Source organism: Misgurnus anguillicaudatus, unplaced genomic scaffold (genome assembly GCF_027580225.2).
Source record: "Misgurnus anguillicaudatus unplaced genomic scaffold, ASM2758022v2 HiC_scaffold_28, whole genome shotgun sequence".
NCBI lineage: Eukaryota > Metazoa > Chordata > Actinopteri > Cypriniformes > Cobitidae > Misgurnus > Misgurnus anguillicaudatus.
This window is the reverse complement of record NW_027395278.1, coordinates 2,148,273-2,165,587: the sequence shown is the minus strand read 5'-3', so window position 1 is coordinate 2,165,587 and position 17,315 is coordinate 2,148,273. Positions and strand designations below refer to the sequence as shown.

Below are 17,315 nucleotides of genomic sequence, written 5' to 3'. Positions count from 1 at the left end.
TATATATATATATATATATGAAGAGTTTGGTTCCAAAACGCAATAAACGCCATTTTTGAAAAAAAAAGAGTTACTGCCAGAATCAGTATTATATCAGGTCAGTATTAAAAAGTAAATTCTTAATTTTACGCAAAATCCAATATCCGCCGTGTTATTCTGTCATCTTTTCTCCCTTTTTTCCCAAAATACAATAAACGCCACTCCCCCTTTTCTACAGAATGCTATAAATCCACTCCACAGATTACAGGCAGCGCACCATTTACGCAATGTAAACAAACATGGCGGCGTGAGTACGGGGAATCCTAGTTTTCCTCATCTACTATGTACTTCGTGATTACCAAACAAATAAAAACAAAATAATACTTTAATTACATTGATAAACCTGTGATGGTTTTCTGTGACGGGAAAGAACTGTAAGCCATCAACATCTAATAATTTACGCGAAGCACTCGGGAGACTGGTGCTTATCTCCCGACAGCATCAAGTTTCTCATGCTAACACATTGACCCCAGAGGATCTTATGAAAACTTTACATTATTTTACTCAAAGTCAACGAAAATCGAGCAGGACCAAAACATTTTACAGCTGATCGCTGTAAAAAACGTTAAGCGACGACGTCAAGTATAACCGCAGCAATGACAGTGTTCTTAATATGACAAAGTAAGTGTTTTAATTAATGACATTAAATGTTTATATTTTTAATTAGTGTGTACAACTAGTCAACTAAATGAATATAACATGGCAAAGATGAATGCACATTTATATAGGCTATTGATTCAATAGATTTATAGCATTTTGAATAAAAACTTGTCATGGATTTATTGCATTTTGTGGAAAAAATAATCTGTTTTTATAATAAATCTTTGAAAATCAAGTTATGGATTTGAATTTTTTATGTTTTTATAACCTAAATATGCTATGTGAAAGTTTGTAACAGAAAATAGTGGTTTTCATCTTGTCACTTTCTTGGTATAGAAAACACGTTTTTACCGAAATTTGTCAAAATGGATTTATTGCGTTTTGGAACCAAACTCTTCATATGTATATATATATATATTTTTTTTTTCCAGAATGTCTAATATCAGAATAAATAAATAAATAAACAAATAAATAAATAAAATATATATAGACGATTTCAGCAGTAACAACATAAACAAGCGGCTGTTGTAGTCCGCACATAACTTCTGGTAAACTTCGCTAAGAATAAATAACAACAAAGTTATTTAAACATAGTTTATTTAATAAAATAATAATTTTACATAACAGTAATATGGTGCCTAATACTAAGACAAACATTTAGAATCTCATGGACATTGCAAAATTAACAACATAACTAGCACAGCCTCATTTTCTCATTAAAGGGGACCTATTATGCCCCTTTTTACAAGATGTAATATAAGTCTCAGATGTGCCTAGAATGTGTTTGTCAAGCTTCAGATCAAAAAACCCAACAAATAATTTTATATAGCGTGCCCAAAACATCCATATTTAATGCTATTTTCGTGCTACTGTATTTGTATAATATTAGAAATAAATAAATAAACATACCACTATTTTCTGTTACAAACACATATATATATATATATATATATATATATATATTTTTCAGAATGTCTAATATCAGAATTTTTTTTATAAATAAACAAATAAATAAATAAAATATATATAGACGGTTTCAGCAGTAACAACATAAACATAAAGCGGCTGTCGTGGTCCGCACATAACTTTATTTATTCCGCTAAGAATAAATAACAACAAAGTTCTTTAAACGTAGTTTATTTATATAACAAGCAAAAAACAACACATAGATTACCTAGGAAAACAAAACATTTGTTATTTTTGACAAAGCATTTGTTCAAGAGATTAGTTTAGTCAGACCATTAAAAAAAACGAAACATATATATATATATATATATATATATATATATATATATATATATATATATATATATATATATATATATATATATATATATATATATATATATATATATATATATATATATATATATATATATATATATATATATATATATATATATACACATATATATATATGCATTTTATGTAATTTTTAGAAAATTTAAATATAACAATCTGTTTCATTTGTGCTTTTGAAGAACTAGACTATAGGCAGAAAGTTTGAGCATACAATTTTTGTAAGCAGTCTATGAATAACTAGAAAAGTTCCACAAATGTGACAGATTGTGTTTACCATTTCCTTTTGATTTAAATGTATGTACACATTCTAACAACGCTCGCCATCAATGCCAAGAGCAACCTTTTCAATTTTCACTAGCTGTCGAATGAACTTTTAGCTGTTGCGTAAACCAAAAAGACTAGATGCAATCCACGTTTCTCTTTGTGACAGTCGAGAATCCACCTGTGGGTGTGTTTTCAAGTCCATTCGTGTGGGTCATTGATCATGAGGAATAATTCCCCGCATGCTCCGGTAACTCATTAACAGTCCGCCCTCGATCTCTCTCCCATCAGGAAAGCCGAGATGGAGCAGAAGAGAAAACAGGAGGAGGAGGAGAGAAAGAAAAGAGAAGAGGAAGAACGAGTCATGCAGGTGTGTGTACATTTATGCACACTCCCTCTGTGTATTGATCCCTCTCCTCCGCCGACTCCTTGGGCAAACCAAATGCCCACTCCGTCTCACGCTGGCATGTTCAGAACCGGCCAGGACCGGCTGTTCTGCAGGCATAATCATGTGCTGTATTGAACTGCCACAGTGGGCTGTGGGTTTATTCATCAGTACCTGCTCACCTCCTGGGGCTGGATTATGCCGTGCCTGCTGAGTGAAAGCCTTACGTCCCCTTCTTCCCCAATGGTGTCTGTGTGCGGGGCCTGGCTGACTGACTTCCCCTGTGCTGTTCCTTCTAGATGAATTGCCCTGCAGTGGTGCTTTGTGCCTGTGCTATCTGAAAGCTGTTGCATGCTTTGGCTTATGTGAGACTAACTTCTAGGGATGGGCACGGATATTCGAATATTCGAATATTCGATCGGCAATAATAATTCGAATTTAAAAAATGCTATTCGAATGTTTGTTTGTTTTTAATGTGCCACCTTATTTAATGCTTTTTCACTTCATCTATACTCTTTTACAGACTTAAATGTAAGATATACATGAACATTAATTCGTATATTTCTGATTGTTTGGCAATGCAGATTGCAGACGAATTTAAGTTTTTTTCTTTTATCTCCGGGTTTGGCCGCGCTGCGACATATTTGGCAACTGGCTCAGTGAGGGCTCACGTGTTATTAAACGTGCTTCTCCGCCGCCCGCATCAACACATCATGAGAGATTTGTAAGCTTTCTGTTATAAAGTCTACTTTATTTTGTTAATAACGAGACAGACACGGAGAACGAAATGAAACGGAGAACATTTATAATATGCGGTGCTCTTTCAAAAATGAACCGGAGAACTGCACATGGCTGTTTAAAAGCAAAGCTCCGTCTTTGTGAAATCGTGTTAAATTAAGCTAACGTTAGTAACTTTGCACAGTCAACAATAATCTATCGAGCCAGTTTACGTTATTTGTAAAATAATGTTAAATACAGATATTCAATCTTGTTCAATCCGTCTGTTGTTTTTATCCGATAACCATCATCACGTGCAACACGAGGAAGAGTTTTCTCCGCAGCACCGGCATTATTGTATCTAGTCAGAAGAACGGGCTTTCACCGAAGCAGGTAGGGTAAAGATGGTTTCTTTATTCACAAATACATGTCAAACTAAACTGATAAGATATTTAAATGTTGACTGAGCAGTCAGTTATGTAGATGCGTTTTTTCGTTTGCTCCGGGCTCTTATTTGGAGTCTGTTTAAGGGTTTAAATGATGATAGCCTACTTTGTCAAGTCCTCAAACTTTAAACTTCGCAAGTCCTCAAACTTCGCTTAGATTTGGGGTTAATGTATAATATTTGGTATAATATAATGTATGTAAGATCCAACAGTAATGAAATTATACTAACGACCGACTTGAAACTAAGGGTTTGACTGACTCAGACTTCGCTCCGCATGGGGTTTTAACGCCTTTTTTTCTGTAGGATATTTTTTGAGAAGAATTTAAAATATATATATACAATTTACAATTTTTTCAACTTAAAAATACATACATACATATACATACAGAATATAAGTTAAGCTTGTTGTGGATATTTCCTAATTATAAGCCTTCTGTGAAATTATGACAAAATGAAAAATACAAAAGACGCATGTCTTAATTAACATAATTTAAATAAACGAATATTCGAATATTCGTTCTTTATGAGCTTAAATATTCGAATAGTAAATTACTGGAAAATGCCCATCCCTACTAACTTTCCTGTGCCTGTTCTATTCTGTTTCCTCGATTCTGTTCTGTTTGCTTTGTTCTATTCTGTTTAGTTGGTTCATACTGTTTTCTCTGGTGTACACACTTAAAAATAAAGGTGCTAAAACACAGCAAACAGCATAGACGGACCAAATTTGGTTCCCTAAAGAGCTTTTTACAGGGCTCCAGACAAAACAAATAAATGAGGAGCCACTGGCTGTTATGAGGCAAAAACAGGCAAGAGATAATTTTTTAAGTACCATATGAACTTAAATTCAGAAAATGTTAGGATGAACTTAAATTTGTGACGTACACACACAGTAATGTATAACAGTAACACAGTAATAACACTAATGTGTCGCCATCTTGAAAAACGGCCGCCATTTTGAAATTTCAAGAGGCTCTGACAATTTTCTTGTCAAGTGACCAATGTAGACTGCGCATGCCAATTTTCACGCTTGTATCATAAACTGAACGATTCACTTAGCTGCTCCACTATGTTGTTAGAGATCAGATTCAGAATTATGAGCAAAACATGCACTGTGTTTACAATGTTGTAGAAGTAGTTGATGCTTTAGTTTTTAAAAATTGGATAAGAGCATCCCCTAGTGGTTTATAGGGGAATTACCATAAAAACTCACCGGGGAAGCGTCATTGACAGGAAAATGTTTTTTCTTAATTGACGAGATAACTCGCCAATGGCAGCGAAAGAGTTAAAATCAATAGGATTGTTCGCTTTGTCGTTGTGTGTCGCTTGTAATGTGAGCGGGAAATAACTATGTTAAGCTTTCAAGCGCAGCATCTCATGACATCAACACAACAAATTATGTTAAAGGCTACTGCTGTGCACAGAACATGCACATTAGATGTTTGAGCATGCATATTTTATAATCAAATATGTAAATTTCCATTGTCGCCAGTGACTGAAAAAAATCACTTACAAATTAATATTTATTTAATTTAATTTAAGTCTCGAGCACAGTCGAAGGTTGTTAAAATAACTTAATTAATTTATTTTTTTAATGAAGTTTATTTAACTAAGTTCGGGAGGGCATGGTCATGTAATCCAACCAATCAGCATGAATGTGTTGCAAGGTGTCTGTCCCTCACCTCTGTCCTCTACCCATGCTCACCAAGATGCGTACTTAATGCAACGCAGTGTGATTATCGTGCCAAATTCCGATTTTGCTTGCATATGATACGCCAGTCCTTCCCATTCACTTATATGGCGAATCGTTTCGTGTCGTTTTATTTATTGTTTTCTCATTTGTTTTCTGTTTTTTAAACCATTTTCGCTTGGGTTTAGGGTTAGATTTCAGATTTGTTTAAGCAGGTTATTTAATATACAGGTTTCTCTATGTTTTTGTCTAAAAAACATTTTCCTGTCAATTTAAGCCATGGTCGCTTGGAGTTGGGGTTAGAGTTGGGGTTTGGGGTAGGATGTCATTTTTATATAACAAATAGTTGTTCTAACCCTAAACCCAAGTGAAAATGGTAAAAAAAAACAGAAAACAAGCGAGAAAACAATAAATAAAACGGCACGAAACGATTCGCCATATAAGTGAATGGGAAGGACTGGCGTATCATATGCAGGCAAAAGCGGAATTTGGTGTATCTATTGCACAATAATCACACTGCGTGTCATTTGTACGCTTTTTGGTGAGAATGGGTTGCTGTCCTGTGACAGTTTTTGCAGCATCCCTCCACCACCCCATCGCTTCACTCTCAGCTATTACATCTATCCCAGTTAAAGTGGGGGAAGTACTCTGGGTTCGGGCTAAAATTCTGAGCTTGGAACCCTCCCCTCGGACAGCACACAAAATATGCTTTATCTTATTCCCTATTGATACCACGTTAATGCGAACTTGTGAAATACTGTTGCCAGTATAACCTTTACCTTTACTACATAGAAAATGGATGTTAAATTTTCCAACAAAGACTCTAATAGGAACCTTTATTTTTTTAAATGCATTATTTTATTCTACTCTGAAAAGTCAAATTCTTGCATCGTATTCTATGTTCTATTGTAATTGCTTTATTCTTTTCCATTTGTTCTGTTCTTTTCCGTTTCATTCTATTCTATATAAGATTTATCTCTTGCTGTATTGACAGTTATGTCCATTTTATTCTCCCTTGGCTTGCTTGGGTTTCAGCAGAGCTTGGTTCTTAAATAATTGTGTTTTTTGTATATATCAAAGTCTTGCAATTCACTCCAAGACTGGTATCACTCACACCGTTATCATTTATTTTTGGCCGTAATATATCACTCTGTTTTCCTCCTGCAGTTTGATTCATGGCCAAGATTTATCATGACCCGTGTTTTTTAAACCATATGTATGTATTCAGCATCAGCTGCTTTGGCAGCGTCCTGCCTCATTCTTCTTTCTGTCAAAGCGTTTCATGAATGAAAATGTCCATCAAAGCTTTTCTCCTCTGTCACGCTTTTCTTCGACTACTGTGCTGGACTCTGGGCCAGTCTTGTTGGCCCATGCTGTGGTCCGTTTAATTTGTTTTCTTTCTTTCTTTCTGTTTTTCATTTACACAGTCTAGACGTAGAATCCCAGGCTGGCGGGCTGTGGTATAACCTCGATTATATGCCTAATCAGATCTCAGCGCACAGCAGGAGCATAATGGCTTAATATCCTTTGAGTGAAGGTGCTCCTGGTGTCTGCTGTAGATGCAGGGCAGCTCTGTGATCTCTTTCCCTTTAGATGCTACTGGATAGAGAGATTGAGGAAAGTCTTTAGCCTGCCCTAAGCAGCATCGCCATGTGTCCATGCATATAAACTGAAATCAAACATTTTGTTGCTTTTATCCCACGTCGGTTAGCTTGGAGACCATCTGTATGTTTGAGACACACTCAGGACACATCCAAAGTTTGGCAATCAAATGCTTTATAAGTAAGAGTCACCTGCCTCTTACTAGCAATAGCAAGTGTCAAATAATGATTCACGACTGTTATGTCAACTATAAGCCCTTTGTGAACTATGTCTTGGCCCAATATCCATTACTGCCAGTTCCGCTGCAGGAACACATCTGTTGATTTTGTCACAGTCCTGCACCCCATTTTTGCACCTAAATGATGTCACAGGTGGCAGGCAATATTGTTGTTCCGGTCTGTGTGTGCGCGCGCGTTATTGATTTTTGGGTATGTTTGTTTGGTCCAGGCGGAACTGGATTTGCAGCTGGCTTTGGAGCGGGAGGAGGAGACTCAGATACAGACCATACTGGAGCAGGAGAGGAGAGACAGAGAACTGGCCATGAGAATCGCTCAGAACGAGGCTGAGCTCATCCAGGACGAAGCCCAAATGGACCCCAGCCTGCGCAGGTATACACACCAAATAAAGCCAGCACATCATAAGGCGTCACCTGGTGAAGTCGAACAAAGGAAGCACATGCTGGTCTGTGCCTTGGTCACCATTCATAGAAGGCACATAAATCACAGATATTTATTTCCATCTGAAAAGAGCCTTTATGGTCTCGGAGAGGCTTTAGAGCGGCAAACAAAGAGCGAGGTTGTGCCACACAGGAAGCTCAGCGTTATATAAATGGCATGAATAATTTTTACCGCAGGCAAGTTGGGTGTTTACGAAAGCAGGTAGACAGAGGAACACTGGAAACCTGTGGCGCAGCGCTCTGTTGTCGTATTTCATTCTGTTAATGGAAGGGAAGGAAAAAGTGCGGCCCGTTCTTAAATAATATATGGGGTAATAAAACCATTTTGCTGTTATCACACATGCTGAATAGGTGTTATTTGGTCATCCAAACTGTTCCCTTTATGCTTGATTTACTTTAACCCCTCTTACCAACAGTCACGTCCTGCCACCCTAATCTTTCCTCAATCTAGATTGAAGATTATTTACAGTAACTACAAGAAACCACAATAGTCTAATTCTTAGTTTTGATATTAACCCAAATACTTTGTACATGAATACATTCTTCATGAATAGAAAGGCCTAGCATTTCCAAACACTGCTTTGAAAGTTTAATTATGTTTCTTATACACGCGTTAATCCATTTTAATCCTATTAGTGGTGTTTGGTAAGGCCACCAACACTTTAACTATTGCTCATTATTTCAAAAGCCACTAGTTTTGAACTTGATCCATAACTCATCCTCACTGTAAACAATATGTAGCATTTTTGTCAAATCAACATTTCCTTTGGGGTATAAGTGTGTATTAGTCAACCTGATTTCACGAATTTCCGTGGCATAGTCACAGAATTTTTTGCTCATTTTTCCGTGGCATTCTCACGGATCTCCGCATATTTCCGTGGCCCTGCCACGGACTTTCTTTTCCGTGGCATTCTCATGGATTGGTTACTCAACTGTTTTGTCCTATTTTCTTACCATTGTCACTTCAGTTTATTTATTTTGTCATTGTTACAAAAACAACGAAATATCGATGGAGCAAAAACAGACAGACACATGCTTCAAGTTGTTCACCCATTCCCTCCATCACATCCCCCCTTTTAAAAACCAACATGCAACTTAATCTACACGTACCCTAAGTACCCCTAGAAACCCTTAAAGTGCTATGTCCAATAAAGTGCTTGGTGCAATAATTAATAAATCCAAAAGATAAATAAATCTAATGCAGAGTCCAGATCATAGGTATTTAGACCTCATCACAAAGTGATGCCGATAGGTGGAGGGTGGATAGACTGTCCATTGAGCAGCCTGACTGCATGGGGGTAAAGACTTTTGGCCAGCCTACTGGTTTTGGCCCATATGGATCTGTACCTTCTCCCGGAAGGCAGTGGTTGAAAAAGGTGGTGTGCTGGATGTAAGTAGTCCTGGAGGATTTTCTTCACTCGATTCATGCAGCGGGAGGTATACACAGCTGAAATGTCTGGGAAAGTGACCCCAATGATCTTTCCTGCAGCTCTCACCACTCTGTGTAAGGCCTCCTTCTCTGCGCTGGTGCAGGATGCAAACCACACTAGAAACCCATAGGTCAGCACACTCTCCACTGCACAATGGCAGAAGTTAACCATGAGTTCCCGGGGCAGTTTTGCCCACCTTAATTTTCTGAGGAAGAAGAGCCGCTGTTGGGCCTTCGCTGTGACAGAGGCAACGGTTTTCGCCCACGACAGATCCTTAGTCACAATCACACCTAAAAATTTAAAACTAGAAACCCTCTCCACCACCTCGTTACCAATGAAGAGTGGATAGTGATTTAGCTGTCCAGTCTTGCGAAAATCCACAATGATTTCTTCGGTTTAGGGTTAGATTTACATAAAATGACATCCCTACCCAAACCCAACTCTAACCCCAACGCCAGGCGACAATTGATAAAAGTTTAGAAAATATAAAAGAATACATCAGAAAAAATAGTATAAACCAATACTTAAAGTGACATATTAACGCAAACACCAAATCTAACCCTAAACCGAAGCGACAATGGTTTGAAAAAGCAGTTGAGTAATCCGTGAGAATGCCACGGAAAAGAAAGTCCATGGCAGGGCCACGGAAATATGCGGAGATCCGTGAGAATGCCACGGAAAAATGAGCATAAAATTCCGTTACTATCCCACGGAACTTTATGAGATCATGTTGATATTAGTACATGTTAACGATATGCAAAAGGTACAAATCCCAAAGTAAACGATGACGCGTGTTATCGTCTCGAACTTAAATCTCTCTTCTTGGACTACAACAAACACACGGATTGTAGGCAACAGTTTACTTCCTCGGCCTGTTGACGTGGACACAACGGTCATTATCATAATTACGTCCGCTTGTGACTCACAGCCTGTAAGTAGTCTATGTTTTCATATTTAAAGAATTTACGGTAACACTTTACTTGAAGGGGTGTTCATAAGACTGACATGACACCTTCATAATCATGACATGACACGTGCCATGAACACGAAGGAGATTTTATGCACGTTTATGATAACTGTCATTAAGTCTCATTCGTTTTATTATGTCATTTTTAATGCAAAGATGACATTGTTTGAGATGTCTTTGTTATAACAACTTGACATTAACCAATACATCATAACTTGTCATGACAACTTGACATTAGCAAGACAACATAACTGACCAGTTTTTACCAGTGATACAAATTGAATTTGTCATTAAAATGTCATTAAGTGTTAATAACATTTGTCATATTGTTTTATAACAGTGTCATGAATATTTTTCTTGACCTCAACTACAGTGGTACACATATAATTTGTCATTAAAATGTCATTAAAGGGGCCATGGCACAAGACTTTTTTAAGATGTCAAATAAATCTTTGGTGTCCCCAGATCACATATGTAAAGTTTTAGCTCAAAATACCATATAAATAATTTATTATTTTATGTTAAAATTGCCACTTTGTAGGTGTGTGCAAAAATATGCCGTTTTGGGTGTGTCCTTTAAAATGCAAATGAGCGGTTTGTTGCAATTGAAACTCAATTGTGCTGTGAATTATTTTCTCTCTCTCTTTTTCTCTGCACTAAATGGCAGTGCTGTGATTGGATAGTGCAGATTAAAGGTGCTCTAAGCGAATTCATGCGTTTTAGACCATAAAACATTTTTTGTTACATACAGCAAACATCTCCTCACTATCTGCTTGCTACCTGACCGCTGATCAAACTGTAAAAAACGCTATCTCTGTAGAAAGCCCAGGCTCCACAAACGGCAATAACAACACAGTGGCCAAACCTAGCACCACGAAACATAACAAAGTGTTCCAGCCAATAAACGACAAGAAGGATTTGGGGGTTGGCCGCGTTCATGAAAGCACGGAAGGGAGAGGGGGGGGGAGTGAGCTACGCTCCGTTTGTTTGAAAACAGTTCAAACATTAACAAAAAGTGACGTAGCACAGATTCGCTTAGAGCGCCTTTAAGGGGCGATATTATTATAATAAGAGCTCCTTATGACATCATAAGGAGAGACAAATTTCAATGACCTATTTTTTCATGTGCTTGTAGAGAATGGTTTACCAAAGCTAAGTTACTGGGTTAATAGTTTTCACATTTTCTAGGTTGACAGAAGCACTGGAGACCCAATCATATCATTTAAACATGGAAATAGTCAGATTTTCATGCCATGGCCCCTTTAAGTGTTCATACTCTGTCAAATAGTTTTATAACAACGTCATGAATATTTTTCAGTTCAGTGTTTTTCCAAGTTTCCTTCATGTGTTTAACAAACAAAATCAATCATTCAACAATAAAAATAATAATAATAATAATTAAAATTTATAAAATTATATTTGATTGGATTTGGAAACCAAATCACCTAAAATTGAATGAAAACAGTATAATTATGTCATAAGTCCACACAAGTCACCTCCTGATGCATCCTCGATAAAATGCGCGGATCAAGAACACATCCGGGGATCTTATGTGAACTTGCCTTGATGCATCTTGGAATTGAAACAGTACTTGGGTCGTGAATGAGGACGTTTTACAAGTCCACAAGAACACAAGTACAGACAAGAACGCATATTGAGAAACAGCCAATGTGTTTTTGAACCATGTGAACACATTGTATTACACCAAATACACAAAATAACGTTTTTAGAGATCTAATAAGGGCTCTTTAAAATAGTAGCTTGAATTGACTTGCAAAACCAAATTGTTTTAACTTCATGCATTTTTTTGCAGTGCTGTTTGTAGTACAGATATAAGTGGGGCTTCAAATTGGGTTGCTTGAAAAGTTGTGCTATTTTCTAAGCAATCTGAACAATTTTCACCTGGTGGAAGATAAAACCGGCATAAAAATCCATTAAACTTTGATGGAGGGATCTGAGCCATATCTAGGGACTAGAATGTATCATAAAGACTTGGAAATGATGGGTTATAGTAAGTAACCAACCGCTTAGAGACCGCATAGAAATCTGCTATACATTTCAAATATGTTCATAGCTTTGACTCTGCCTGTGAAATCCAGACTAAAGTCTCATAATCTATTTATGAGTTCAGGAGCATCAAAGTTTGATTTCAATTATTGATTTCACTTTCATTTCAATCTTTAATGTGGAGATATTCAATCAGTATTAAATATATCAAGGTTTACAGAATGTTCTTCAGGATGATTTTATGTAGAAAACAGCAAATCATAAAAAATTACTTTAGCTGGGTTTTCACTGTGACAGGCAGAGTCACAATTGCATAAAAACCACCCAGACCTTTGTAGCATTGTGGCTGCAAGATGCGCAACATCAAGAAACACTTAGGGTTTCTTCAGAATATGTAAAAATCTAGTTGTAAATTGTTTATCTTCACATAACAGGAGCATCAAAAACAGGAACATTTTGTGTCTCTTTTACAGACGATGGTCCATTTCAATCTCATTTCCAACAGCTCAACAGCCTAATTTCCATTCACTTATGTTGCTTCAGAATGTATGTTGGATTTATGCATGTCATGTTTTACGAACAAGCTTCACATCCTGCACCTGCTTGTGAAAATCGCTACCTCTCAGCATGAACATTTCAATTCATGATGGTACTCACTTTAGTGTTTTCTTGTGATGTGTTTATCAGTGTGGTTCCCAAAGGGAATTTTTAAGGGAGGCTCATACTGTATGTACATCAGTATTGATCAGGGTTGTAGTCGAGTCAAGACCAAGACCAGAGATCGAGTGTTGAGTCAGAGTCAAGACCAAGTCCACATCCAGCTCTACAGGTACCTGGACTTGGTATTGACACTGACTCAACAGATTAACCCACATGCACCGTGGCCACATGCATGCTGGGTTGTTTTTAACCCATGCTGGATAAATATTGGACCTTTTATTGGACCAATTTTTTAGGTGTACTTGAAGGGACACTCCACTTTTTTGAAAATAGCTCATTTTCCAGCTCCCCTAGAGTTAAACATTTGATTTTTACCGTTTTGGAGTCCATTCAGCTGATCTCCGGTTCTCCGGGTATCACTTTTAGCATAGCTTTGCATAATCTATTGAATCCAATTAGCCCATTAGAATCATGCTCAAAAATGACCAAAGAGCCTTTTTTAATAGCTTGGGACTATTTTCGGGCACTGCGTAATTTCATTGCGCCTCCTGCAGCCATGTTACGGCAGCAAAGTCCTTGATTATTACGCCAGAATGAGACTACCGTTCCTAGCCATATCGGCCTAGAAAATCCCAACTTTTAATTTTCCGTCGGTCTTCGCACACGATGTAACTACAGAAGAGTCAAGTTTTAAATAGGAAAAATATCCAAACTCTTTGGTTATTTTTGAGCGCGATGCTAATGGTCTAATCAGATTCAATGGATCGTGCTACGCTATGCTTAAAGTGCTAGCGCCAGACCCAGAGATCAGCTGAATGGATTCCAAAATGGTACAAATCAAATGTTTAACTCTAGGGGAGCTGGAAAATGAGCATATTTTCCAAAAAAGTGGAGTGTCTCTTTAAAGTATTGACACTATTTGCATGTTTACGTTTGAGTAGAACAACAGTGGCTCAGTTGGTTTAGTATTATTTGGTATACTGGATTTTAAACCCAATAGTCACCTTAACTAACAGGGTTTCCCGCAGCACTTTGCAGTTCGGGCAGGCCGCCTAAGCTAGGAAACCCTACCGCCTTAACTAGCTCGTCCCCCCAAAAAAAACTAGAATAGCGCGGATGCGCTTCACACCGCGAGCGGGCACGCGCGCCACACGGCCAAATGAGAGAAAGAAGTGGCCGTCACTGTCTGGAGGATAACTAGTAGCCAGCTGATAAAACATCTTGGAGAATAGCACGGACGCGCTTCACACGGCGAGCGTGCACGCGCGCCATACGGCCGAAATGGTCCGTCAACTGTCTGAGGGATAGTTGATAAACGTGTGTCCGTGAGAACTGTAAGTGGATTTATGTTTTGGGTTTATTTAAGCCTGGTATTGTATTAGTCCATAGTTCTTGCAAATTTAAAGTAAGCTGGTGATTTTGTTGTTTGAGCAACCTGCTAGCTAAGTTGCACGTGCCTGTTGATTCGATATAATTGTTGAGCGCTCTTGCTCACGTTATTTATGTGCATTATTTACATGCTACAGTAGTTACACTCCTTTAAGATAATGTAATTAATAGTTGGAAATAATCAGTTTTTACAATCTTCGTGCCATCTATCATCGTTCGCCAGACTTTCTACAAATCTGCTTAAGTTTGTGTTTATTAACCCTTTAGTTTCACTTCATCACACAGCAATTTTCGTTAGAGGTATATGTTAAAACATTTAATTCATTGATAATCTAGTATGTGTTTATTTTCTGTCATAGCTTTATTTGAGTGTTTTAAATAAAAATATTTACATTTTCATCATGACGCCTACGCCCCACCCCTTTGATTGTCACGCCCCCGGCCATAAACCACCTTAACTAACACATTTTCTGTGGGAAACACTGATTAAGATCCTTATTGCTTTTGGGCCACATAAATACTGTCATAATTGCAGGTAATTGGAAAAATATGTATATTTTTTAAATAGATACTGCCCCTAAAAGCAGTGTTGTACCTAATTTTTTATTACGCGGCACTCTAAAATGATTCTGGTTGGCCAGTCACCACATTCCAAGGTATGTTTTTCCGAGATAACAACCGCCTGAAACTAATAACACACTGTAACCCGGATGCTGCAAATAATTTTGACAGGTACAGTTTAATATTACACAAAGATTAAATATAAATATGTATTTTAATACCATATATGACATTATATTTACAAATTATTAAACCAAATAGTGTGATGGTGACGTAACTTCTTACAACCCAAAATAAACATGTTTCTTTGCAGAAGGCTTGCATTCATTCAAAATAAGCAAATTGAGTATTTCAAATAAATATTTAATGTTCCATGCCTTACGTATGATGTAAATAGCCGTGTAATAAGCGGGATAATGTACAGGCAGTGTAATGTGCTGCTTATACATTATCCCTTACATATTAACTTCCCCTTACAGGGAACTACACTAACCTTTTCCACTGGTGGCACTTGCCCTACCAACTTTTTCAGTTACTGGCGCAAAATATGATTTGGTCGCACATATTTTTTTCAAGTTATATTAAGGCGCTCTGGATAATAATGAACAATAATGAAACTGTATTGCATACAGATATGCTTTTTATTTTACTTGCCATCTTTTAAACCACATGCCGCCTTGTTTTCTTAAATGTTGCAGTGTTTTCCACAGATCTGAAATTTACTTGGTGGTGGTAGCCGGTGAAAAGGGCAATTATTACCCACTGACAAATAATGGTCTACTATACATGTGACGTAGAACTAATAATGTGTGACACAACACAATACTTTGATTCATTGAAAATTAATATTAATTTCACATTATATTTCATCAATCTAACATCCCCAAACTTCCTTTGCCATTAACAAAGCTGACACTGTTTGTCAAAGCACCACGAAAACACTTACTGTTTTTGCACTGATATATGAAGCAATTAGACCCCTTTTATCAAACTCAATATAATACAATACTATGTATAGTATATTAATAGACAGTGCAGGTCTATAGATTATAAATGTGACTGATGTTATGACTGATGTTATAATGGTAATAATTTCTATTAGATAGACACTTTTACTGCTTCTGCTCTATCTTTCTATTTCTCTCTTACCGATTAAAAAAGCTTAATCCACTCATTATTTCAGATTTAAAAGTCTACTTACTGACCCGGTGACAGACTTTACATTGCTTTGCTCGTTCAGTGCAATTGGCTTGACATTAGCACTGCTTTTTGCTACAATCTCTGTCCAAACTTAATATGGATATGGTTTTAGAAAAGATATGGTTTATTAATAATAAGATCATTAAAAAAATGTGAGAAAGCAAATGCAGCGCGTGGTCGTAACAAGAACCATCGCCATAGAAACCGAAGGCACGTTGAAAATGCACTCGAGCTTTAGCGCGGTAGCGCTCATGGCCGTTTTCCGATCGACTCGGGTTATAAACACAACATTAATCAGACTTGGGACCCAAAGTAATTAAACTAGGACCTAACCGAACCCGACAGACCATTTAAAATATAAACCCGGAACCATACGGGTCCCGCGTCCTCAGTGAAGAAAGACCTCTGCTCAAGTTCAGAAACATGGAATACACTGCGCTTGCGTCGCGTCGCACCTAATTCATTGAGAAACAGCTGAGCACGCAAACGCACACTGATAGGGAGAGACACGACGTGCTTTCACGCAAAATGAAGCCAACGTGTTGATGGCTCAGAGCGCGTTATAAAACGTATTCGTAAAATCCACATTTACGTTTTAATAAATGCTCATAGTAAATCATAGCATATTGTCTAAAACATTAGGTAGCACATTTGCGACCCATTAAAAATTAGGGTCGCAACGGCAGTTCAAAAGGTCGCATATGCGACCATTTTGGTCGCAGTGTAGCTCCCTGCCTTAACTACTTCAGTATTAACTTCTCTAACACATGCTATGTAACTGTCTATACCTGTGTCTCTGCACCTGTGCGTGTGAGTTAATCTGCAGGGTTTCCCGGTTCAGTGATTCTGCTTGCATGGTCTCCGTTAAGCTGCTTTGCTTTTCACAGCTGTCATAATTGACAGACGCCTGCTGTACCCAGTGTCACCATGTTCAGCCATGCAGGAGCTCCCCCCCCCACACACACAAAACCTCAGTCTCTTCTGGGACTCGCTGATTTTATACGAGAAAGTTTGCTGTTAGGCTGTAGGGTAACTTCAGTTCTTTATGAGTTGAATTATTTGCCCCAGGTCCCGGAATAATTGTCTTCTGTAGAGACACTTTGGCCCAGGAGATAGCGGCTTTTATTTGAGAAGTTTGTGAACTTGTTATCAAAAATCTCCCGTGAGGTCATCGGAGTTTATCATTAGAGAAGCTTGAAAAGGCAAATTTCATAAACAGAAAGTGAGCAGCACGCTAACGATCACTTAGAACACCTTGGCAACTGCACGCAAATGCGTTTTCGTACACGCAGGCACCATTTACATTTTTTCCCCCGAAAAAGATACAAAAAACTGGTTTGTATCAATTAAAATGGTCAAGTTTTTCTATCTTTATCCAAAGGCT

General features: G+C 37.6%; 1 protein-coding gene across 1 annotated transcript in view; it reads left to right on the top strand.

Annotated features, from left to right (window-relative positions):
- The window catches only part of LOC141362539 (unconventional myosin-VI-like), an 84,948-nt gene that overhangs the window by 54,442 nt on the left and 13,191 nt on the right, over positions 1-17,315 (top strand). The window contains exons 26-27 of the mRNA XM_073864772.1: positions 2,494-2,572; positions 7,489-7,649. Of these exons, the coding sequence (XP_073720873.1) occupies positions 2,494-2,572; positions 7,489-7,649 (240 nt within the window). The remainder of the gene's footprint in view (positions 1-2,493; positions 2,573-7,488; positions 7,650-17,315) is intronic.